This window comes from Molossus molossus, unplaced genomic scaffold (assembly GCF_014108415.1).
Source record: "Molossus molossus isolate mMolMol1 unplaced genomic scaffold, mMolMol1.p scaffold_m16_p_13, whole genome shotgun sequence".
Taxonomy (NCBI): domain Eukaryota; kingdom Metazoa; phylum Chordata; class Mammalia; order Chiroptera; family Molossidae; genus Molossus; species Molossus molossus.
Window position 1 is genome coordinate 11,056,441 of NW_023425348.1, and position 19,567 is coordinate 11,076,007.

General features: G+C 56.2%; 1 protein-coding gene across 1 annotated transcript in view; it reads right to left on the minus strand.

The window, feature by feature from the left end:
- LOC118627774 overlaps positions 1–19,567 on the minus strand; it is a 49,866-nt gene that overhangs the window by 10,939 nt on the left and 19,360 nt on the right. Inside the window, exons 2-8 of the mRNA XM_036258218.1 lie at positions 9,833–9,895; positions 9,487–9,522; positions 9,236–9,310; positions 8,177–8,213; positions 7,279–7,326; positions 1,799–1,833; positions 410–610 (exon numbers count right to left, since the gene is read on the minus strand). Coding sequence (XP_036114111.1) covers positions 410–610; positions 1,799–1,833; positions 7,279–7,326; positions 8,177–8,213; positions 9,236–9,310; positions 9,487–9,522; positions 9,833–9,890 — 490 coding nt within the window. The 5' untranslated portion in view covers positions 9,891–9,895. The remainder of the gene's footprint in view (positions 1–409; positions 611–1,798; positions 1,834–7,278; positions 7,327–8,176; positions 8,214–9,235; positions 9,311–9,486; positions 9,523–9,832; positions 9,896–19,567) is intronic.

Here is a 19,567-nt window from a genome sequence, read left to right on the forward strand (position 1 = left end):
CCAGGGGTGCTGGCTCCTGTCCCCGCTGTGGCCACAGATGCCAGGGTCACTGGGGTCTTATAGGGCGGGCCCAGGAGGAGGTGGGCCCTAGAGGGTCCATTCCTTAAGTGTCGGCCTCAAGATGACCGAGCTGTGGGGCACCGAGGTCCTGGGAGCTGCCAAGGGGCACTGTGCTCTGAGTCAAGGTCACCGTGTCCTCTCTGCTCCCTGAGCAGGCCGGGCATGGGGACATTTTCTTCTCTCCACAGCTGGAGGACAAGGGCAAACCTGTTTGACCCCCCTCCCTACAGTGAATACCCCGGAGAGAAATGCACTCTGGCCTTTTCTCAGAACTCCGGGCCAAACCACAGCACAGACTGCTTCTCTCCAGCCGCCGTGCTCCTGTCCCAGTAACCACGTCTCTCCCGACCTCGGAGAGGCAGCTGCAGGCCCGCCACCACCTCCAGGAAGGCAGCCAGGAGCAACCCCGCCACCACCTCCAGGAAGGCGGCCAGGAGCAACCCCGCCACCACCTCCAGGAAGGCGGCCAGGAGCAACCCCGCCACCACCTCCAGGAAGGCGGCCAGGAGCAACCCCGCCACCACCTCCAGGAAGGCGGCCAGGAGCAACCCTGCCACCACCTCCAGGAAGGCGGCCAGGAGCAACCCCCCTGTGCTCCTTCCTTTCCTCCATGACCCACGACCCCGGAAGACCTGCTTCGGGCTCCACACTCCCTTCCTCGTTTGTTACCCAGGCGGCCAGGCCTCTCCTGGCCTGAGGGCTCAGGTCCTGTGTCTGGTGGACACCTGTCTCTGCTGTCTGCCACCTGGCTCTCCTCGCCGAGTAGCAGGTGCACCCATCTTGTGCTCCTCGACGGCTCCAAAGAGCCTCCTGGATCGGCTCGTGCCCCTGACCACCCCGCCCAGCGTCCCAGGGAGGAAACCGCCATGGCGCACGGGCAAGCCAACACTTGAACCCTGGTCAGGCGGACAGAGGGGACCCTGCTATCAAAGAGAGAGGACAGGGAAATGGCTAATAACATCCATGTTAGTAACATAGTATCTACATGTAGAGTCTCCCAAGTCGTGTTACATCCACTGCGTCACTTTGACCTTGTGCAGTAACAGGAAAGGTGTTTGCGGACCCATTGTACAGTCAGGGAAACCGAGGCTCACGCGGCCCGGCTTCCCCTATGGCTAGGAAGGGCCTCATTTGCAGAGAAGGAAACACAGAGCTGAGGTCTGCCCAAGCTCAGACAGTGGGGAGAAGAGGGGAACAGGAGAATGCCCCGAGTCCTTCTGCTGTACCAGGAACCCACTCTTTGGGACAGTGCAGGGGCCCACCCCCAACAGCCCCTACCCCCCAGACCTTCAGAACACCCTGCCGTGGCATCACCTGCACTGACTTGGCCGGTGCCCCGCTATTATGCAACCAGGCATGGGGCTGGGGTTGGTCCCATAAAATCAACAGTTAGTTGGCTTGAGCTGGCCGATTTGGCCCCCCGGAGTCCGGCGGTGACAGCAATGAATCACATTAATGGTGAGAGGTGACTGTTCTTCCTCCTGTGGCCTGGAGACAGGTATTTCCAAAGCTCCTCCCCGGCTCAAGAAAACACGCCTGACCTACCTTCGTCCCCCTGTCCCCAGGGTGAGGCAAGCAGCCAGGGACGGGTGGGTGAACCAGACAGAGCTGGACTGCCCTCCCCCACCAGCTCTCTGCCACGCAGCCTGGGCAGGGGACCAGGAGCCCCGACTTGGGGTGTGCTTCAGCCTTGCATACCCCCCCCCCCCCCCGCTCCTTGCACTCGCTTCTGACTCACTTGCAAGGACAATCCGGCAAGTTCCAACCCACAACCTGCAAAAAAAGCCAGAGCGGCGGGGGGAGGGGGGGGCTGCAGCCTGGGGGCCCACGGGGCAGGTTGACCTTTCACTTGGTGTCAAGTAACACAAACACCTCCATGCACACGGACCTCAAAATCCTTGGAGTGGAATTTACAGGGGGCGTGGGGGTCACTGGGAGGTGATATGTGCGGGACCGCAAGGTCACCGAGACCGGGAGACAGCATCCCCGTCGGGAAACAGCATGGCGGGCAGCTCTCCTGGTCAACCAAGTCACCTCATCTGTGTCTGACTGGGTTACAGTCACAGGCACGTGCCGAGGCCCAGGGGACAGACATGCTCCCGTCGGGAAGGAACACACACGCCAACCCTCGCCTGGGTTCTGGACCCTTCTCCCCTGGCACTGCAGGGCCAGCCCAGCAAGGGGCAGGCTCGCCCACTGGTGAAGGGGGCGGGGCCTCCCACTGTGGGCTGGACACTCAGGTCCCCGGGCAGGTTCTCAAGGTCGTTTTGCCTAGAGGGTCCCACTAGCTGCTCATTCCCTGCAGCTCAAACACTCCCAGCGGGGGACCCGCTCGTTCGGGGCCACACGCCTGTGGGAAGGAAGGGCTCCCTCCCGTGGAAGCCAGCTCTGCCGCCCTCCCGTGTGCCCGACGCCTGTGTGCCCTCCGCTGCGGGGCAAGAGCGCTGGCCTGGGCTGACCCAGGCTTTGCCGGCAGGAGTGGAAGGTTGGTTGGCAAGTGTGGCTAGGCGTCTACATAAAACAGTCTGCAGCCTGTGAGTTGAGTGTTCGTGCTGGTGAAGTCCTCCGCCCAGCGGTCAGCAACAGCAAGTGCTTGGCGACCGTCATCATCACCATCATCACCGCCATCAGATTGCTCTTCCCGTGCGTTTCCAGGCCGCTCACCTCCCCCGCGACCCTCCCCGGAGCAGCCTGGCTGATCGATGCCTGGAAGGGACCCCAGGAACCTTGGATGTGGCGAAGCTCAGGTGATGCTCCCCTTGTCTGGATTCCAGCCCCCCCCCCCCCCCAAGGAGGCCACGTGGTGTGCCCTGCAGAGCTCTGGGGACAGGCCGTGGCCCTCGACCAGCCGCGAGCTATCTGGGGGTGTCCACCTGCGCCCCCTGCCTGCCCCGGCGGTACTGCTGGATTACCAGGAGGAGCAAATGCTTGGAGGCTGGCGACAGGGACACAGCGTTCACACCTGCAGGGAGAAGGGTCACTCTCTAGTAGTAGCCCAGCTGTCACTACCAGGAACCCAGAGCCTCCCTACTGGGCTCCGTACACTGGTCTACAGCTGTGTCATCTTTAATAGTGGCTGCAGGGCCTGGGCCTCCACCGCTCTCCGTGCGGCCGTGGCGAAGCCGCTACAAGGCCAGAAGCCCCGAGCCGAGTGCTCCGTGGTGGGTGAGCACTGGCCTAGTCACAGGGCCAAGCATGACCAGGCCTCTGGACCACAGGGATCCCTGGGCTGACAGTGCTGAGCTTGACCTCAACTAGAAGCCTTTCTTTTCAAAGTCCTGGGGGCCTGAAGGCAGAAGCTAAACAGCAGTGGTGCGGGCAGCGTGGGGGTCGGGTGGGGAGCCGGGGTGGGGTTCAGGTGGGGGTTGGGTGGGGCTGGGGTGGGGGTCAGGTGGGGAGCCAGGGTGGGGTTCAGGTGGGGGTCGGGTGGGGAGCCGGGGTGGGGTTCAGGTGGGGAGCCGGGGTGGGGGTCGGTGGGGAGCCGGGGTGGGGGTCGGTGGGGAGCCGGGCAGGGGTGGCTGGACCCCCAGGCCCTCAGGACCGCCAGGCTGTGGCTCCAATCAGCTCATGAGATCTACGCAGGCCTACGGACAGGTTCGAGTCCGTAAGATGTTCCAGGCATTCTTACGTTAGAATAAGACAGTAGCCCTCTGGACACTGATCTCAGGAGAGACACCCGAACAGAGGGGGCCACACACCAACGCTGTCCAGAGGGAACTGTCTGCAGCTGTGTTTATTTGGCCAACGGCACTTTTTAGAAAACCAGATGGGAATGCCTTTGGGAAGACACTCCAGGTGGCCCAGAGCCCTGTGCCCCACCTGTGCCCCGAGAGCTGGCTCACGGGGGGACGCTGCCTGCCTGGCCTCGACCGCCGGATCCAAGCTACGGAGTATTACCGGTGACGGTGACGGCAGGGACCAGTGTGACCAGGGCACAGAAAGGGACTCGTTCTACCTCAAGTCCAGGCGGGCTTCACAGAGGAGGGGGCATTCGGATGGGCAGAAAGAGAAAAGCTTGGATCATAACCCAAGTGGCCACCTACGCTCCCCTTTGCCAAATCCTTAGGTAGTAGCTCAGAACCGACACAGGGCGAGGTCAGAACCTTTCATTCCGGGCCAGTGAGCCCCCGTCAGGCCGCTGGGGCTGGGACTCCCCTCTCCAGGGCAGGCGCAGGGGCAGGTCCTGGGCCCACGAGTGGGAGGGGGTGGGGGAAACAGCAGGAGTGAGGGCGGGAGGGGGAGGGGGAGGGGGCTGGGTGGAGGAGGAGAGGAAGGGGAGGGCGCAGCATTGGGGAGACTGAGCAGGGGCCGGACAAGCCCTCCCTCCCTGGCCAAGGAGACCCTCCGGCTCTTCACACGCTGCGTCTTGCACAGAAAGGAGCACCTGAGCCACGGGGAACAAGGTACTGTATTCCTTGTCGGGGACAGATCACAGCACACAGCGGTCCTGCCACAGGTCGACTGGTTTCCACAACAACACGATGCAGGGGGCGGGGTCTGGCTGGACTTTCCACTCTCTTGCTGTCCCCGCAGGGCTGCAGGGGCCCTGGCTGGTCTCTGACCCACACACAGCCCCTGCACTCCCCCGACCGGTGACAGGCGGGGCTGGGGGTGCCCAGTGGCCGCGGTCAGAGAGGCGGAGGACCCGCTCAAGGGTGGGAGTCCGAGTCCCGACCAGCTGGGCTATAAACCAGTCTTGGAAGCAGGGGAGGGCCGCGGAGGGGTGGGGTCCAGAGGCCGAGGGGTTATTGCTGAGAAGATGCGAGGGGCACGTCCCCAGGGGCAGGGTTCGAGCCTGGGCCTGGCTGCCGGCCACTCCGCACTGGGAGCTCCATAGAGGAAGCCCCAGGAGAAAGGTGCCACGAAGGGGTGTCGCCTGCCTGAAGGCCAAGTGGGGCTCACCAGCTCCTCGCTGAGGGCCTCGTCGCTGGGCCCCTCAGCACAGACTGAGCTCAGAGGTGGGGTACGGGAGCCAGGCCCTTGCAGGAGTGAGGCGAGGCTATGAACGACTGGGGGTGATGGATGTGGACCTTCCCAAGTCCCAGGACGAGGGGAGGCTCCCACTGGGCCCCAACCGGACACACACCTCTGAATGACAGAAGGGACTGGCCTCGGGGGGCGGAGGGGGAGCGGCGGGGAGCAGGGAGGAGCTGCCGGTGACAGGGCTCGGCTCCAGCGGGAAGGAGTCCAGGGTCACGGAACATCAGCCACAGACAAGCAGCCACGAGACCACGGTCCACACACACGCGCGCACACACACACGCCACAGGAGGTGGACAAGCCCACGGCTGCAGCCGGGAGGGGGTTCGCTGCGGCACGGACGTGGAGGACGGGTGTTGGGGGGACGCCGAGTTCTCTTCTCCGGGGAAGGTCTGCGGCCGGAGTGGCTGGTTTCCTTAAGCATCGACATTTGCATCTACAGGTTCAAGCTGCCGCCTGCAGGGTCTGGGGGCTGGAAAGGGAGAGAATTTAAATTAACACAGAGCTCGGGCTCCTCAGAAATCTTAGGCCCGGCTGGAGCGGCTCCGTTGGTTGAACAGTGTCCTGTGCACCAAAAGGTGGCCGGTTCGATCCCCGGTCGGGGCACACATCTGGGTAGCGGGTTCGATTCCCAATCAGGGCACACATCTGGGTTGCGGGTTCGATTCCCAATCGGGGCACACATCTGGGTTGCGGGTTCGATTCCCAATCGGGGCACACATCTGGGTTGCGGGTTAGATTCCCAATCGGGGCACACATCTGGGTTGCGGGTTCGATTCCAGGCCAGGGCACGTACGGAAGGCAACTGGTCCGTGTCTCTCACACGGATGCTCCCCTCCCCTCTCCTCCTTCCTCTCTACGCATGTCTTCGGACGAGGATGAAAAGATAGAAATCTTGTCTCCCTGGCTTTAATGGCCCCTCTGTCCACTGACACCCACAGGGGAGGCCCACCCTAGGGCCGTGTTCCTGGTGACAAGGACAAGGCTGCCACACAGGGAAGGAGACAGGGCACAGGGCGGGAGCCTGGCTACAAGGACAGGAAACTGCGACACGCGGTCTCCATCCCAGGACAGCGAACAGCCCCAGTTCTGGGCCTGGGAGAGGGGCTCTGAGCACGTCCTGGTGAAAGAGCAGCCACAGCAGCACCCGACTGCGAGGCTGAGCTGCCCAGCCCAGCCCGGGCTCGACCCGCCGGCTGCCGCGAGGGGCTCCAACTCCGACATGCCTCCAAGGCGGGCCGCAGCCTGCCCAGCCCAGCCCAGCCCAGCCCAGGCCCTGACCCGCCGGCTGCCCGGAGGGGCTCCGACATGCCTCCAAGGCGGGCCGCAGCCTCCCCGGCTCAGGAGGCCCTGCGCCACGGGCCCTCTCTGCCCTCCTGGCCCACGGGCTGTCAAAGCAGGAAGGAGGAGCCCAGATGCTGCGGGAACACGCGTGCCCTCCCGTGGGGGAAGCTGCCGGGCCGGGCACCGCCATCCAGATCTCCCCTGCCCCACAGCTCGGGTGGCGCAGATGCCTGACTTGTGTTTAAACACAGACAGAAGAGACAAGAGTGAGCGGAGAGACGGCTGCTCCCAGGCCAGCATTTCCAGGTCGGCCGTGCAGGCGGCGGGGCAGAGGGTGGGGCAAGGACAGCACTGGGTCCAAGGCCGGGCAGGTCCCGCCTGTCCCTCACCGTCCAGGGCGGCGCTCGGCCCAGCTGCAGCTTCATCGGCAGAGGGGCGCACCCCGCCGTCCGCTTATGACAGGCTCCAGCCAGTGTGGGCGACAGCGTTTTGGAAACAGTAACACATTTAACAGCTGTCCTTGCCCTTGTCCCTGCGGGGGGCAGCGGGGGCCACTAACCAGGGCTCCGACCTCTGAGGCCACCGCACTGGGGTGCGGGAGGGCCGCACACTTCTCCCGGCGCTCTGGGGGGCAAGTTTCGTACTAAATGGTTCACGTCACAGTGGCCCCAAGGAACCCTCTGAATCACCGCGAAAGGCCATGACGCGAGACTACCCCGAGACCAGGAGCATCTGACGGCTGGGCGTCCTCTCCCAGCCGCACCCACGCGGTCCCCGTGGGCCTGGCCGCTGGCTGGGCGGTGCCGTCCTCCCCTCACCCCTTCGTCGTCCCCTCACCCCTTCGTCGTCCCCTCACCCCCTGGGCACAGGGCTCAGAAGAAAGCTGTGCCCAAGGCAAAGGCCAGCCGGGCCCCCCTGCAGAGCGGTGGCGAGGAGGGCGGAGACCGGTCTTACCTTCCCTGAGGGCGGCCCTTCAGTTCTCTGTTTTCTGGGGCCCCGTGGCTGGAAGGAGAGGAGAACAGATCACAGCAAGGGGGCCCCACCCCAGGCCCCCCCCAGCAGGGATGCCTGTGCCTGGCTCAAGCGGCAGAGATGACCGTGGGGGACTTCCGGTCAGACCGGCCTGGTCACAGGAGCTTGGCACTGTCTAACTCTGAGTCCCCCCACGGTAACGCTGAGCACGACACCCCCTCAGGGGCTGTGGGCACACTGAACGGGAGGGGGCTGGGACACGCCCGAGACCGCGGCGGTCAGGAGGGCAGCCTGTCGGGTGCAGGTGAGGACGTGGGGAGGGGCTGGGACAGTTACCATTCGCAGTGATGAGGTTCTCCACCTGGGCCTCCTCGTCCCCCGGGGCCCTGCAGGAGGAAAGCACAGCCCTCCGTCAGGCGGGCAGGGGGCCCGGACACGTCGGGGGCCAGCACTCAGGGGCAGGGAGCCGTCGGGACTGCAGGGGTGGAGCCAGGGCCTCCTTCAGGGTCAGCCCCCGGAGAACGAAGTACTGGGAAGGGTGACTGAGGGCCCCTGGGGGCATGGGCTCTGCCCAGACTTCGGACTCTGAGGGTCAGAGCTGCCCTCGGCCATGGTGGGGGGATGGGCCCTGTGGAGAGGTGACCAGCGGGCCGTGTCACAGCCTGAGAGAGGAGAGAACCTCTGCGGCCCCGGAGTCCAGCACCTCCGCCCTCCCTCCCCACACTCCGCAGGAGGGAAGGGCTCACTAACCCGCTGTCTGCCTGGCAATCCTACAACTTCAGCCCTGCCCTCAAGGCAAGCCTCTAACACACTCACTGGGCCGTGCACCGGGGGACCCCTGCCCCCCACCACCCGAAGGCCCACGGCCACGTGTCCTCACCGGGGCTTCTGGCTGAAACCGCACTTGCATCTGCGACCTGAAAGGGAAGGACACGTCCAAGGCCGTGCTCCGGGCTCGAGTCCCAGGTCACGCTCCAGCTTGCCCACAGTGGGCTACCCTGAGCCGGGGCAGGCTGTGCCCCCCGCCCTCCTGCATCAGCACCAGGAGGGTCCCCCACCCTCCTGCATCAGCACCAGGAGGGCCCCTGCCCCCTCACTGTGCCCTGTGCCCCCCACCCTCCTGCATCAGCACCAGGAGGGCCCCTGCCCTCTCCCTGTGCCCTGTGCCCCCCACCCTCCTGCATCAGCACCAGGAGGGCCCCTGCCCTCTCCCTGTGCCCTGTGCCCCCCACCCTCCTGCATCAGCACCAGGAGGGCCCCTGCCCCCTCACTGTGCCCTGTGCCCCCCCACTGTGCCCTGTGCCCCCCACCCTCCTGCATCAGCACCAGGAGGGCCGCCTGCCCCCTCACTGTGCCCTGTGCCCCCCACCCTCCTGCATCAGCACCAGGAGGGCCCCTGCCCTCTCCCTGTGCCCTGTGCCCCCCACCCTCCTGCATCAGCACCAGGAGGGCCCCTGCCCTCTCCCTGTGCCCCCCCCCTCCTGCATCAGCACCAGGAGGGCCCCTGCCCCCTCATTGTGCCCTGTGCCCCACACCCTCCTGCATCAGCACCAGGAGGGCCCCTGCCCCCTCATTGTGCCCTGTGCCCCACACCCTCCTGCATCAGCACCAGGAGGGCCCCTGCCCCCTCACTGTGCCCTGTGCCCCACACCCTCCTGCATCAGCACCAGGAGGGCCCCTGCCCCCTCATTGTGCCCTGTGCCCCCCACCCTCCTGCATCAGCACCAGGAGGGCCCCTGCCCCCTCACTGTGCACTGTGCCTGTGCCCCCCGCCCTCCTGCATCAGCACCAGGAGGGCCCCTGCCCCCTCACTGTGCACTGTGCCTGTGCCCCCCGCCCTCCTGCATCAGCACCAGGAGGGCCCCTGCCCCCTCACTGTGCCCTGTGCCCCCCGCCCGCCTAGCAGCAGACCCCGCGCTTACGGGGCGCAGAGACTCACTCAGGATGAGCAGGATCCCGACAGAGAAGAAGACGACAGCGAACGCCAAGCCTCCGATCCTCAGCGTCTGGTAGTCTGCCGGAGGAGCAGGGCGAGAGATGGCAGGGGGTGGGCTGGGGAGCCTGCCCCCCTCCCAGGGCGAGAGATGGCAGGGGGTGGGCTGGGGAGCCTGCCCCCCTCCCAGGGCGAGAGACGGGGTGGGGGCCGGAGGCCGAGAGCCTGCCCTGCCCCGGGCAGCCCGCCCCACTCACCATAATGAAAAGGGTCCTTCTCCTCCTGCTCAACGGCTGCATCAGCTGCATCGGCTGCATCGGCTGCAGAGACAAACACGCTCCTTGGGACAGGTGGCTGGCACAGGCCAGAGCCTGCAGACCGCCGTGCAGGTCTGCCCCCAACTGCGGGCCTGGTGGCTCGAGGCTCAGGAGCGGAGCCTGCGGGAGCCTGGGGGGAGGGCTGGGCTGGCCAGATGAGGGTCAGTGAACAGCAGCTGCCTTGTCTGCTGGGCCAGGGGCAGGGCCCTAGAGTCCCAAAGAGCCAGGACCTCCCCCGGAAAGGCCATGGCTGCCCCCCACCGGAGCCAGGTCGGGGCGCACTTACCGCTGGCTAGGACGGCAGGGGCCAGCAGGCCACACAGGAAGATCAGCACCACCGCCATGGCGTCTGGGGGCAGAGGGAGGGAAAGCAGCCTCTGGGTCCCTGGGCGGGAGAAGCCCACTCCCCCCCAGCCTGCCCGGGCCCAGCGGGTCCCCAGCTGTGCTCTGAGCGCTCCCCTCTGGTCAGAGTTCAGACAGAGCAGAAGCTGCCCCTCAGCGGACCCCGCCGAGCCCAGGGGGCCCTCGCTGGGCCGGCCTCGGTCACCAGACCTTGGATTTAAGACACATTTCTGGTGCGTATGTCCCATGGGGAAATTAACACCTGTTCATTTTTAAATGCTTTGAACCAAGATTTGCTTGTAATTAAATGAACAGGTTATTTTTTGTCGTTAATTCACTGTCCTTTTGAACACATTATAGCGAATAGGCCATCCGTAGGAATTCCGCCGACATAAATAAATGTCACGTGTCTACAGCGAGGGTCTAGTGTTTAAATCCAGGCACTGCTCGTGAACAACGTCCGGGCGATTACCAGGCGGCCACACGGCATCGAGGTCACTGGCTTTCCCTGGGGACTTTCTGCACCCCACCGTGCACCTGTTTGCTTGCGGGGACCAGGGACGGCGCGCATTTACTAGACCTATTCGGAATCAATGTACAATGACAGCGATCCGTGCAGAAAACCTAAACTTTCCAGTCTTCATTTTAATTGCACAAACGTAAGACCAGGTAAGCTAACCTGTTAATTTTCTAACGCGCGCATCAGGGAAACCGCGTGACTCACCAACGGACTCAGCCCTGCCAGATGCCCAGCAGAAGGAGCCGGTTCTGCGGGGGGTTTACTCCTCCGCTGCTCCCACCAGCCACGGCCACGGAGCCAGGCGCTCAGCAGGCCCTGCGACCGGCCCCCCTGCAGGTGACGAGCCTGAGCCCAAAGAGGCTAACGACCCTCACGGTCGTGAGCGGCAGAGCCGGGGTCTCCGCCCTGCTCAGCACGTCCTCCGCCCCTGGCCTATCCTGCTGCCCAAGCCACACGGCCCAAGGCTTTGACGATGGCCCTCGGGACCTCCAGGCCACCCTCTGTGCCTCTCTCCAGTTCATCACGATGCCTGGACCGCCCGCCTGGTTCCCCACAGCCCGGATCCCTGCTGGAAGACCTTCCTCCGTGGGTTCAGGGGTGCAGGTAACCAGAGCCCCTCTAGTCCAGCCCGCCCAGGGCCGCGGTGGCCAACCCTGGATGCTGACAGCTTCCCCTGTCCCCCACTCTCACCTCCCGGTTGGGGTCGTGCGGATGGCAACCAGTCGGTGTGTCTCTCACGTCGATGTTTCTCTCTCTCCCTCCCTCCTGCTCTATCTGAAGATATATGCAAAAATGTCCTCAGGCGAGGATTAAAAATAATAATAATAAAAGGCCCTGGTCTCTGGGGTCGGTCACCCCAGGGTGGCCCATCTGGATGAAAGCAGAAGACGAGGCCTCTTGTGCCCTCCCAGGGGACGATGTCAGTGGTCACACGCACCTCATTCCTGGGCTTAGAGTGTGGGGGAAAGCCACAGAGGAGAAGGGGGAAGAAACCGGAACCAGGGAAGTCCGGGGCTGTTTGCTCTTTCCCTGGTGGGGCAACACGGGCAGTGGCTGACCTCCTGGACGCCGGCCTAGTGGCCGGGACCACGCGTGTTCTGAGGGATCTGTCCCTTACTCCCCAGCCCGAGCCGGCAGCCCAGCTGCCCTTCCTCTCTCAGCCACCAGGGGTCACAACAGCTGCGTCAGTCCCGCTAAGGCTCACACGGGGACCCCAGAGCGTCAAGCCGTCTTCAGAAAGGATTTTTGCTTTCAGTGGTACATTTAATAATTATATTTCCTTAAAATCTTACATTATGTTTTACACGTAGGAAAAGTAACACACACACACACGGGAGAACAGTAGTAAGAGATACACCCATAAGCAAGTAACTTAAGAACCAGAACTTGAGGACTCCTGCTCGTACTTCCCTTTCCTCCATCCTGTCCCCCGCTCCACCCCCGGGGCAAACGTATCCTGAACGCGCACATTTTCCATCATTCCCTTGCCCCTCTGCAAAGTTTGACATTAAGAAACCACATTCCATACACGTCACCATTTGAACCTAATTCAATAGCTTTTAATACATTCACAAAATCATACAAGCACCGTCATCAATTTCAGAATATTTCCATGGCCCCCCAAAGAAGCCCTGTACCCATCATCAGTCACTCCCCCCTCCCCATGTCCCCAGCCCCCGGCAACCAGGCATCCACTCTCTCTGCGGATTTGCCTATTCTGGGATTTAATTTTTAAAAAATCGTAAATATGTGTCTTTTCACTTCTGATTTCTTTCCCTCAGCATAATGTTTCCAAGGATCTTCCAGGTTGCAGCACATGTCAGTACTTCCTTCCTTTTTATGGCTCAGTAAGTTCCCACTGCATGAATATCCGTCCTGCTCTTGCTAACAATACATCTAAATAAGATATTTGGTGGCACTTTTTGAGCTTTGTATCATGGTTATGTGTGTTTTTTCCAGTCTTCTGTGACTGGCTCTTTTTGTTCAAATTACTTTTCTAAGATTCACCCATATTATTCCCTGTAGGCAGAGTCCATTCCTTTTCAGTGCTAATATTCCGCGATGCCGGTAAATGATCTTTTCCTGTCTGAGAACACCTTTCCCCACTCAATTCTGCGCTCTTATAAACAATGACATTTTGAACATTTCTGTGCATGTTGCCAGGGAACACATGTACGAGTTCAAAGACACTGGTTTTCAAATCTTTTGATCACCACTTTCATGAGTAATGCTTTTGACATTGGAGCCCAGTAAAAATATATATTCATCAACACCAGAAATATCACAAAATAATACTTAACCTTAAAAATGAATGATACCCTCTGATACTTTCTATTCTACCTTTTTAGTTTAAATGGCTAGGCCCACTAACAGGTGACCCTCAGCAGTTTGAAAAAGCATGTTCTAGAGATAGGCCTAGGCATGAAGTCGTTGGGTAGCACACTATGCAAATTGTCAACTTTGCAACACAATTTCAAATTGTTTTGCTAAGTAATCATCTCCATTTTTACACCCTACCAGAAGCATGTGACTGTTCTTATTCATCTACATACTGATCAATACTTGATATTGTCAGACTGCTTCATTTCTGCCCATCCAGAGGTGTGAAATATGGTATTGACCTTATTTTGGTCACGGGGTTGGGCTTCTTCTGATTGTTCTCCATCCTGTTTCTTCCTCAGTGAGGTCTTTCGTGCCTTCTGTTTTCAAATGGGATGGCATAGTCTTCATTTCTTATTTTGAGTACTAAACTGTTGTCACTAAGTATCACAACTATCTCATCCCAACTAGTGGTTTGTCATTTATTAAATAACTTTTTCTTTATTGATTTTAGAAAGAGAGGAAGGGAGAGGGAGAGATAGAAACATCGATGAGAGAGAACATCGATTGGCTGCCTCCTGCACGCCCCCCCACTGGGGATCAGGCCCACAACCTGGGCATGTGCCCTAAGGGGGAATCGAACCAGTGACCTCTTGGTGCAGGGTCAACGCTCAACCACTGAGCCACCAGAGCTGGGCTTGTCTTCTCACTTTTAAAAATAGTCTTTCAATGAACAGAATTTCCTAATTCTAACGTTATTCCATGCAAAGATTTTTGTTCTTGTTTAAGATATCCTTTGTCACCCTGAATCAGAAATAGTAAAGCCTTGTCTATTGCATCTAACTCTTTCTTCCACCCAGAACAGGTGTCCGTGAGGTGTCAGGTGGGGACCTAACTGTTTTCCGTACCGACAGCCAGTTGTCTCAGCACCATCTGTGGGCCCCCCCATGCTCGCAGTGCACAATGCACTGAGCCGTGTATCTAGTTCCCACTTAGCTGTGGGTTTCGGGGCTTCTCTTTGGATCTACTGGCCGGTCTGCCTGGACCTGCATCAAACCCCCGTCTCAGCTCCTACGGCTCTGCAGGGATCGTCCCACGTGGTAGAGATGCTTCCCTCTCCTCTCCCTCCTCCCCCTCCAGGATGTCCGCACGATTCCTGGCCTGTTTGCGCTCTCTATATCATTTTAGAATCAGCATGTGAAATTCAAGTAAAACTGTGGGGATTTTCACTGGAACTGCAATAGATCTATCTATAGAACTTGGGAAAACTGACATTTTACTGACCTTGAGTCTCCTCTCTATAAATAAATGTATTCACTTGGTGGGGTCCTTTTTGATGTCTTTTAATAAAGTTTTATAAATGCTTTCACAGAGTCCCATACATCTACTACTTATTCCTAGGTCCTTATAATTTTTATTCCTGTTTTAAATGCTATGCCTTCTGTATGTTTTCTAACTTTTGCTGGTACAGAGAGAAGCAATATATTTGCATTTAATGATCTTAATCACCCTGTTAAACTTTAGTATTATTTCTAATAACTGACCTTTAGATTCCTTTGGCTATTCTGCACAGACATGATGCAGTACTGTTTCTTCTTTTCCAGTTCTTTTAGTTGTTTGTTTCTATTTCTTATCTTTTTCGTAGTCACTGCTAGGAATTCCAGTGAAATGGAGGACGCACCGCTAATGTAGGACACACACACTCACACGTGTGATTTTTTTTTTTTTTTTTTTATCCTCACCCGAGGATATTTTTCCATTTTTTGCACAGATAGAGTGGGAGGGAGAGAGAGGAAGGGAGAGAGAGACAGAAACATCGATGTGAAAGGAACACATCGAGTGGCTGCCACCCGCACGACCAACCAGGGCCGGGGACAAACTGCAACCGAGGTACATGCCCTTAGCGGGAACCGAACTCGGGTCTCTCAGGACCGCAGGCCGACGCTCTAACCGCTGAGCCAAACCGGCCAGGGCGCTAATGTAGGACACACACACTCACACGTGTGATCTTATTACTGACTTTTCCTCTGGGGGCTTATTTTTCCCAGCTTCACTGACATGGCAGCATACACCACTGCGTACAGCTTTTGACATAACTTCTACTGTACAGTGACTGCACAGTAAGGCTCACTAGCCTCACCACCTCACAGATTACCTTGTGTGTGGTGAGAGTAAAGAAAACATGAAACATATATTCCACATATACAATTGAATACTATTTAGCCATAAAAAGGAAATTGCGGATTTTAAATAGCATCCCAATGTTTTAGAAGCTCCCCTCTAATCCTGGTTTTCCGAAAGGTATCTGTTTTATTTTCCCCCTTAATCTATCAATGTACATTATATGCACGTTGTACAAACGATCCAACGTTAAATCATCCTTTCATTTCTGGGATACAACAAATGTATCATCTTCTCGATAAACTGACGGGTTTGGTTTGTTGGTATTTTGTTTCGGATTCTTGCATCCATGTGCATGAGTGAGGTTGGGCCGCAAGTTTTATTTGACTGTATTCATTTTGCCCAGTTTGCGCATCAGGCAGGACTGCTTCACAGAACAAGTGGCTCCCTTCATTCCTTCCCCCCGGAAGTTTGAGGAAGACTGGGGTAATCTGTTCTTCGAACGCTCACTAGAACTAACCTGCAAAACAATCTAGGCTTAGTATTTTTTTTGTGTGGATTTTAAATTGCCTATTCAATTAATGACTACGACACTTCAGATTTCTTCTTATAGTGAATTGTAATTTTTATAGGAATTTGCCCTTTTCTGATTTCAAATGTGTTGCCATAAAGTTGTTGATAGTATTTTCTTAGCATTTTTAATTTCTGTTGGATCTGTAGTTATGTCTTCGTTTACATTCCTAATATTGCTTGTGTGATAACTCTTTTTCTTGACCAATCTCATCAGAGGTTAACTATTTTATTAAGTTTCTCAAAGAACCAACTCTTGGTTTTGTTATTCCCCTATCATGCACATTTTAAATTTGTCTTAATTCTCCCCTGAAACATTCTTGAAATTATTCTCGCTCTTTCTGTATATTTGACTCATGTGGGTTACATAATTCATTAACATTCAGCCCTTCTTGTTTTCAAGTCTAAGCATTTAAGACTATAACCCTCTGTCATTTTCACTCCAACATGTAAGTTATTAAATGTATCCTCCCCCAAACCCCCAGGTACATGCCCCTGAGCTAAATCGATCAGAGCCAGGTAACTAGTTTTTGGTTGAGGATTATTTATGAGATATTGATCTGTACGGTTTTCCCAGCTTTATTCGAGGTATCATTAACAAAAATGATCGTAGTCTTCTCTGATTTTGGTATCATGGGAACACTGACTCCTAAATGAGTAGGAAGAGTTCCCCCTTGAATTTTAGGGAGAGTTTGTGAAAATTCATTCTTTTTTAAATGTCTGGTAGAATTCGCTGTGAGGGCCTCTGGGCCTGGGCTTTTCTTTGTTGGGAGATTTTTTTGGGGGGGCGGGTGGATGTTTTTAACTTTACTGTTGAGAGTATTACAGATGCCCCCTCCCCCTGGCTCCTGCCCCGCCCTCGGCCTTCACCGCCGGTGTCCATGGGCATATACGCGCCTAAGTTCTTCGGTTAGTCTCTTCCTGCCGATTGCTAATTCAATCTTTTTTACTTGTTTCAGGTCTACTCAGATTTTTTATTTATTCAGCATCGATGTGGCTGCTTCTTTAATTCCCTAGTTGTAGGACTTCCACTCAGCTCAATTTCAGGCGTTCTGAATGATGGTTGTGTTGTAGTTTGGTTGTCATTTTGATGTGGTTGTGGGAGGTGGCGAGACCGCGGTTACCTACACTGCCGTCTTGACCAGAGTCTTGAAATGTGTATTTTAAATCATTATTTAGTTCTTAGTAGTTTAAACCGGCATTAGAATCTCTTAGTTGACCCCATGCATTATTACAAGGTGTGTTTTCAAAATGTCCAGATGTGTAGTGATTTTTAATTTATTTTATTTTATTGACTTCTGGCTTAAGTGCACTGTGGTCAGAGAACATGGCCTGTGGGATGCAGACGCCTTGAAATTTACTGAGACTCTATGATTCCATTGTTTAAAAAATTATGTTTTATGTGTTAGAAGATTGTGAATTCCCTCACTGTTGAGAAGAAGGCGCTATGGGCGATTAAGTTTTAATTATTAACTGTGTTCAATTTCTATGTATTTTCTCTTCTTTTGACCTATCAAACATTGAGGTAGGTGCTATAAAATCTACACCGTGAGGAAAGATTTCTAAATTTACCCGATTCTTACAATATTCTAACCATGTTCAAAATTGTTACACAGAGTGGGCAAAATTAGGCTCACAATTGTTCAGGTGGAAAGACACACAGGTTCTGATTATTACAACAGCTTTATTACCTCTAAAGAATGTCACAGTGCCCGCCCCTGTGTCCTGGGAGTGGGGTCTCAGAATTATACAGTGACCTCTGTGCCTTAAGTTCCATTTCACGTTCTACTTTTTAGTGTCCTCGTGCATTTCGTGTATCTCGTAAACAGCCAAGAGCCAGATTTAAAAAAAAAATTTAACCTGATAATCTCTCCCGTCAAGTTTACTCAACTTTACTGTGATGACATATTTGGTCTGATTTCTGCCATCTGCTTTCCCACTACTTTTCTTATGCATATTTCTTTCTCTGTTAGGGTTTTTTAAATTAATTATTTTTTCTTATTCACTTCCTCCCTGTGCTGATTGAGAAATTACACAAGCCGTTTCTGGTCTCCCAGCGCATGCCTTTCAATCTTACCACACATATGTGCTCCGGACTGTTTGTGTTCTCCCAAATTCACACATGGAAACCGAATCCTCACTGGTGGTGTGGGGGAGGGGGGCTGTGGGAGGTGATTAGCATGAGGGTGGAGCCTCATGAACGGAATTAATGCTCCTATAAGAGATCCCAGAGCTCCCCCGTCCCTTCCTCCACACCCGGGCTCGACAGGAACAGCCGTCTACGAAGCAGGAAAGGGAACTTCGCTGAACACTGAAACTGCGGTACCCTGACCTCGGACTTCTAAGCTCGACAACTGTGAGAAAACATCTCTGTCGTCTCTAAGCCACCGGTACATGGTCTTCTGCAGCCTGAACTGAGTCTGCATTCCATTTACCAAAGACTAGAAAAGTCTACAGTTCAAAGGTATGATAGGTATTAGGTATAACACCTTCCCTGAAAAATATAACTCGCCCCCTTCCTGGTACATGTGAGGTAGCCAGCCTATAAGACAGCCCCCAGTGCCCCCTGGTGCCTACATGCCCGGTGCCAGTGTGGCCCCCGCACAGGGTCAGTCTGTATGACCAATAAAATACGGCAGAGCTGATGCGGCGCTTTCCTTATTAGACCGTATGAGGCACTACAGTTTTGCTCCCCCCGCCCCCTCGCTTGCTCGGGGAAAGTTATCTGCCATGCCTTAGGACCCTCGGCACCCTGTGGAGGCAAAGAACCGAGGGCCCCAGCTCAAAGGCCGCTGAAGCGGAGTCAGTGAGCTCGGGCGCAGGTCCTCGGCTCCACAGACGGCCCACCCTGGCAGAATGGCCCCGCTCCCTGACCCTCAGGACTGCACGAGGTAATGAATGTCTGGTGTTTCAAGACACTGAGATTGGGGGTACTTGTTACACAGCGATGGCTAACTAACCCCACACATCTACGAGCGGATCTGCTCATGTCCCTTCTGAATCCCAGTCACCTTCAAGCCATGTTCCTTATTCTTGAAGAACTCACTTTAGAATTTTCTTTAATGAATCTCTGCTAGTTATAAACTCAGTTTTTGTATATCCGAAAACGTTTCCATTTGACCCTTGTGAGGGGCAGACTGTAAGGTGACCCCATAACCCCCACCTTCCAGGGTTCAAGCCTTTGGCTGTGAGCCCCGACCCTTGACGGCAGCAAGAGCCGAGCTTGCTTCCGACAGAACATGGCCAAGGGGGTGGGCTGCCACTCACATGGAGCTGCTGGTCAGTAAGACACGGGTGGGCTGCCACTCACATGGAGCTGCTGGTCAGTAAGACACGGGTGGGCTGCCACTCACATGGTGCTGCTGGTCAGTAAGACACAGGTGGGCTGCCACTCACATGGAGCTGCTGGTCAGTAAGACACGGTCTCGGCAGACAAAAGCTGGGGGAGTTCCTCCCTTCCGGCTTGGAAAAGTGAGGACACGGGAGAGGGCCCACAGAGAGGACCACACGTCAAGGAATTGTGGGAAGCTTCTAGCAACTCCGAGTCATCCCTGGTCAACAGCCAGCAAGAAAATGGGGACCTCAAGGAGTCGGAAAGTGAATCCTTCCCCAGTAGATCCTCTGACTGGGTCACAGCTCCAGCCAACAAGTAGACTGTAGCTTGCTGAGACCCTGGGACAAAGCACCCAGGCAGGCCATTCTGGGCGGCTGCCCCACAGAAACCATGAGGTAATCAATGTGTGTTGTTTTAAGCTGCTAGGTTAGTGGTGATTTGTTAGGCACCAACAGAAAAGTAGCACAACCCTACTCTGAAAGGCAGTCTGGCCATGTCCAGTTCTGGGTTGATTACTGTTTGGGCTCCGCATTTTGAAGATGTTGTTCCATTGCTTCCTGAATCCATCACCACCGGTGAGAAGGCTGCAGATGCTGTCATTCCTTTGCGGACGTTCAGTCTTTTCTCTCTGCCTCCTTTTACTTTCTTTCTCTTGGAGTTCAAAGTTTCACTGGGCCAGAGTCTAAAAGTGGGTTTATTTCTATGTAGTCTGTTGTTTCCTTTACCTGTGGATTCTTCCTTTTCAACATGTATGAAAAACTCTCAGTCATTCTCTTCAAATATTGCCTATCGTCCATGTTCCCTTTTCTTCTCTG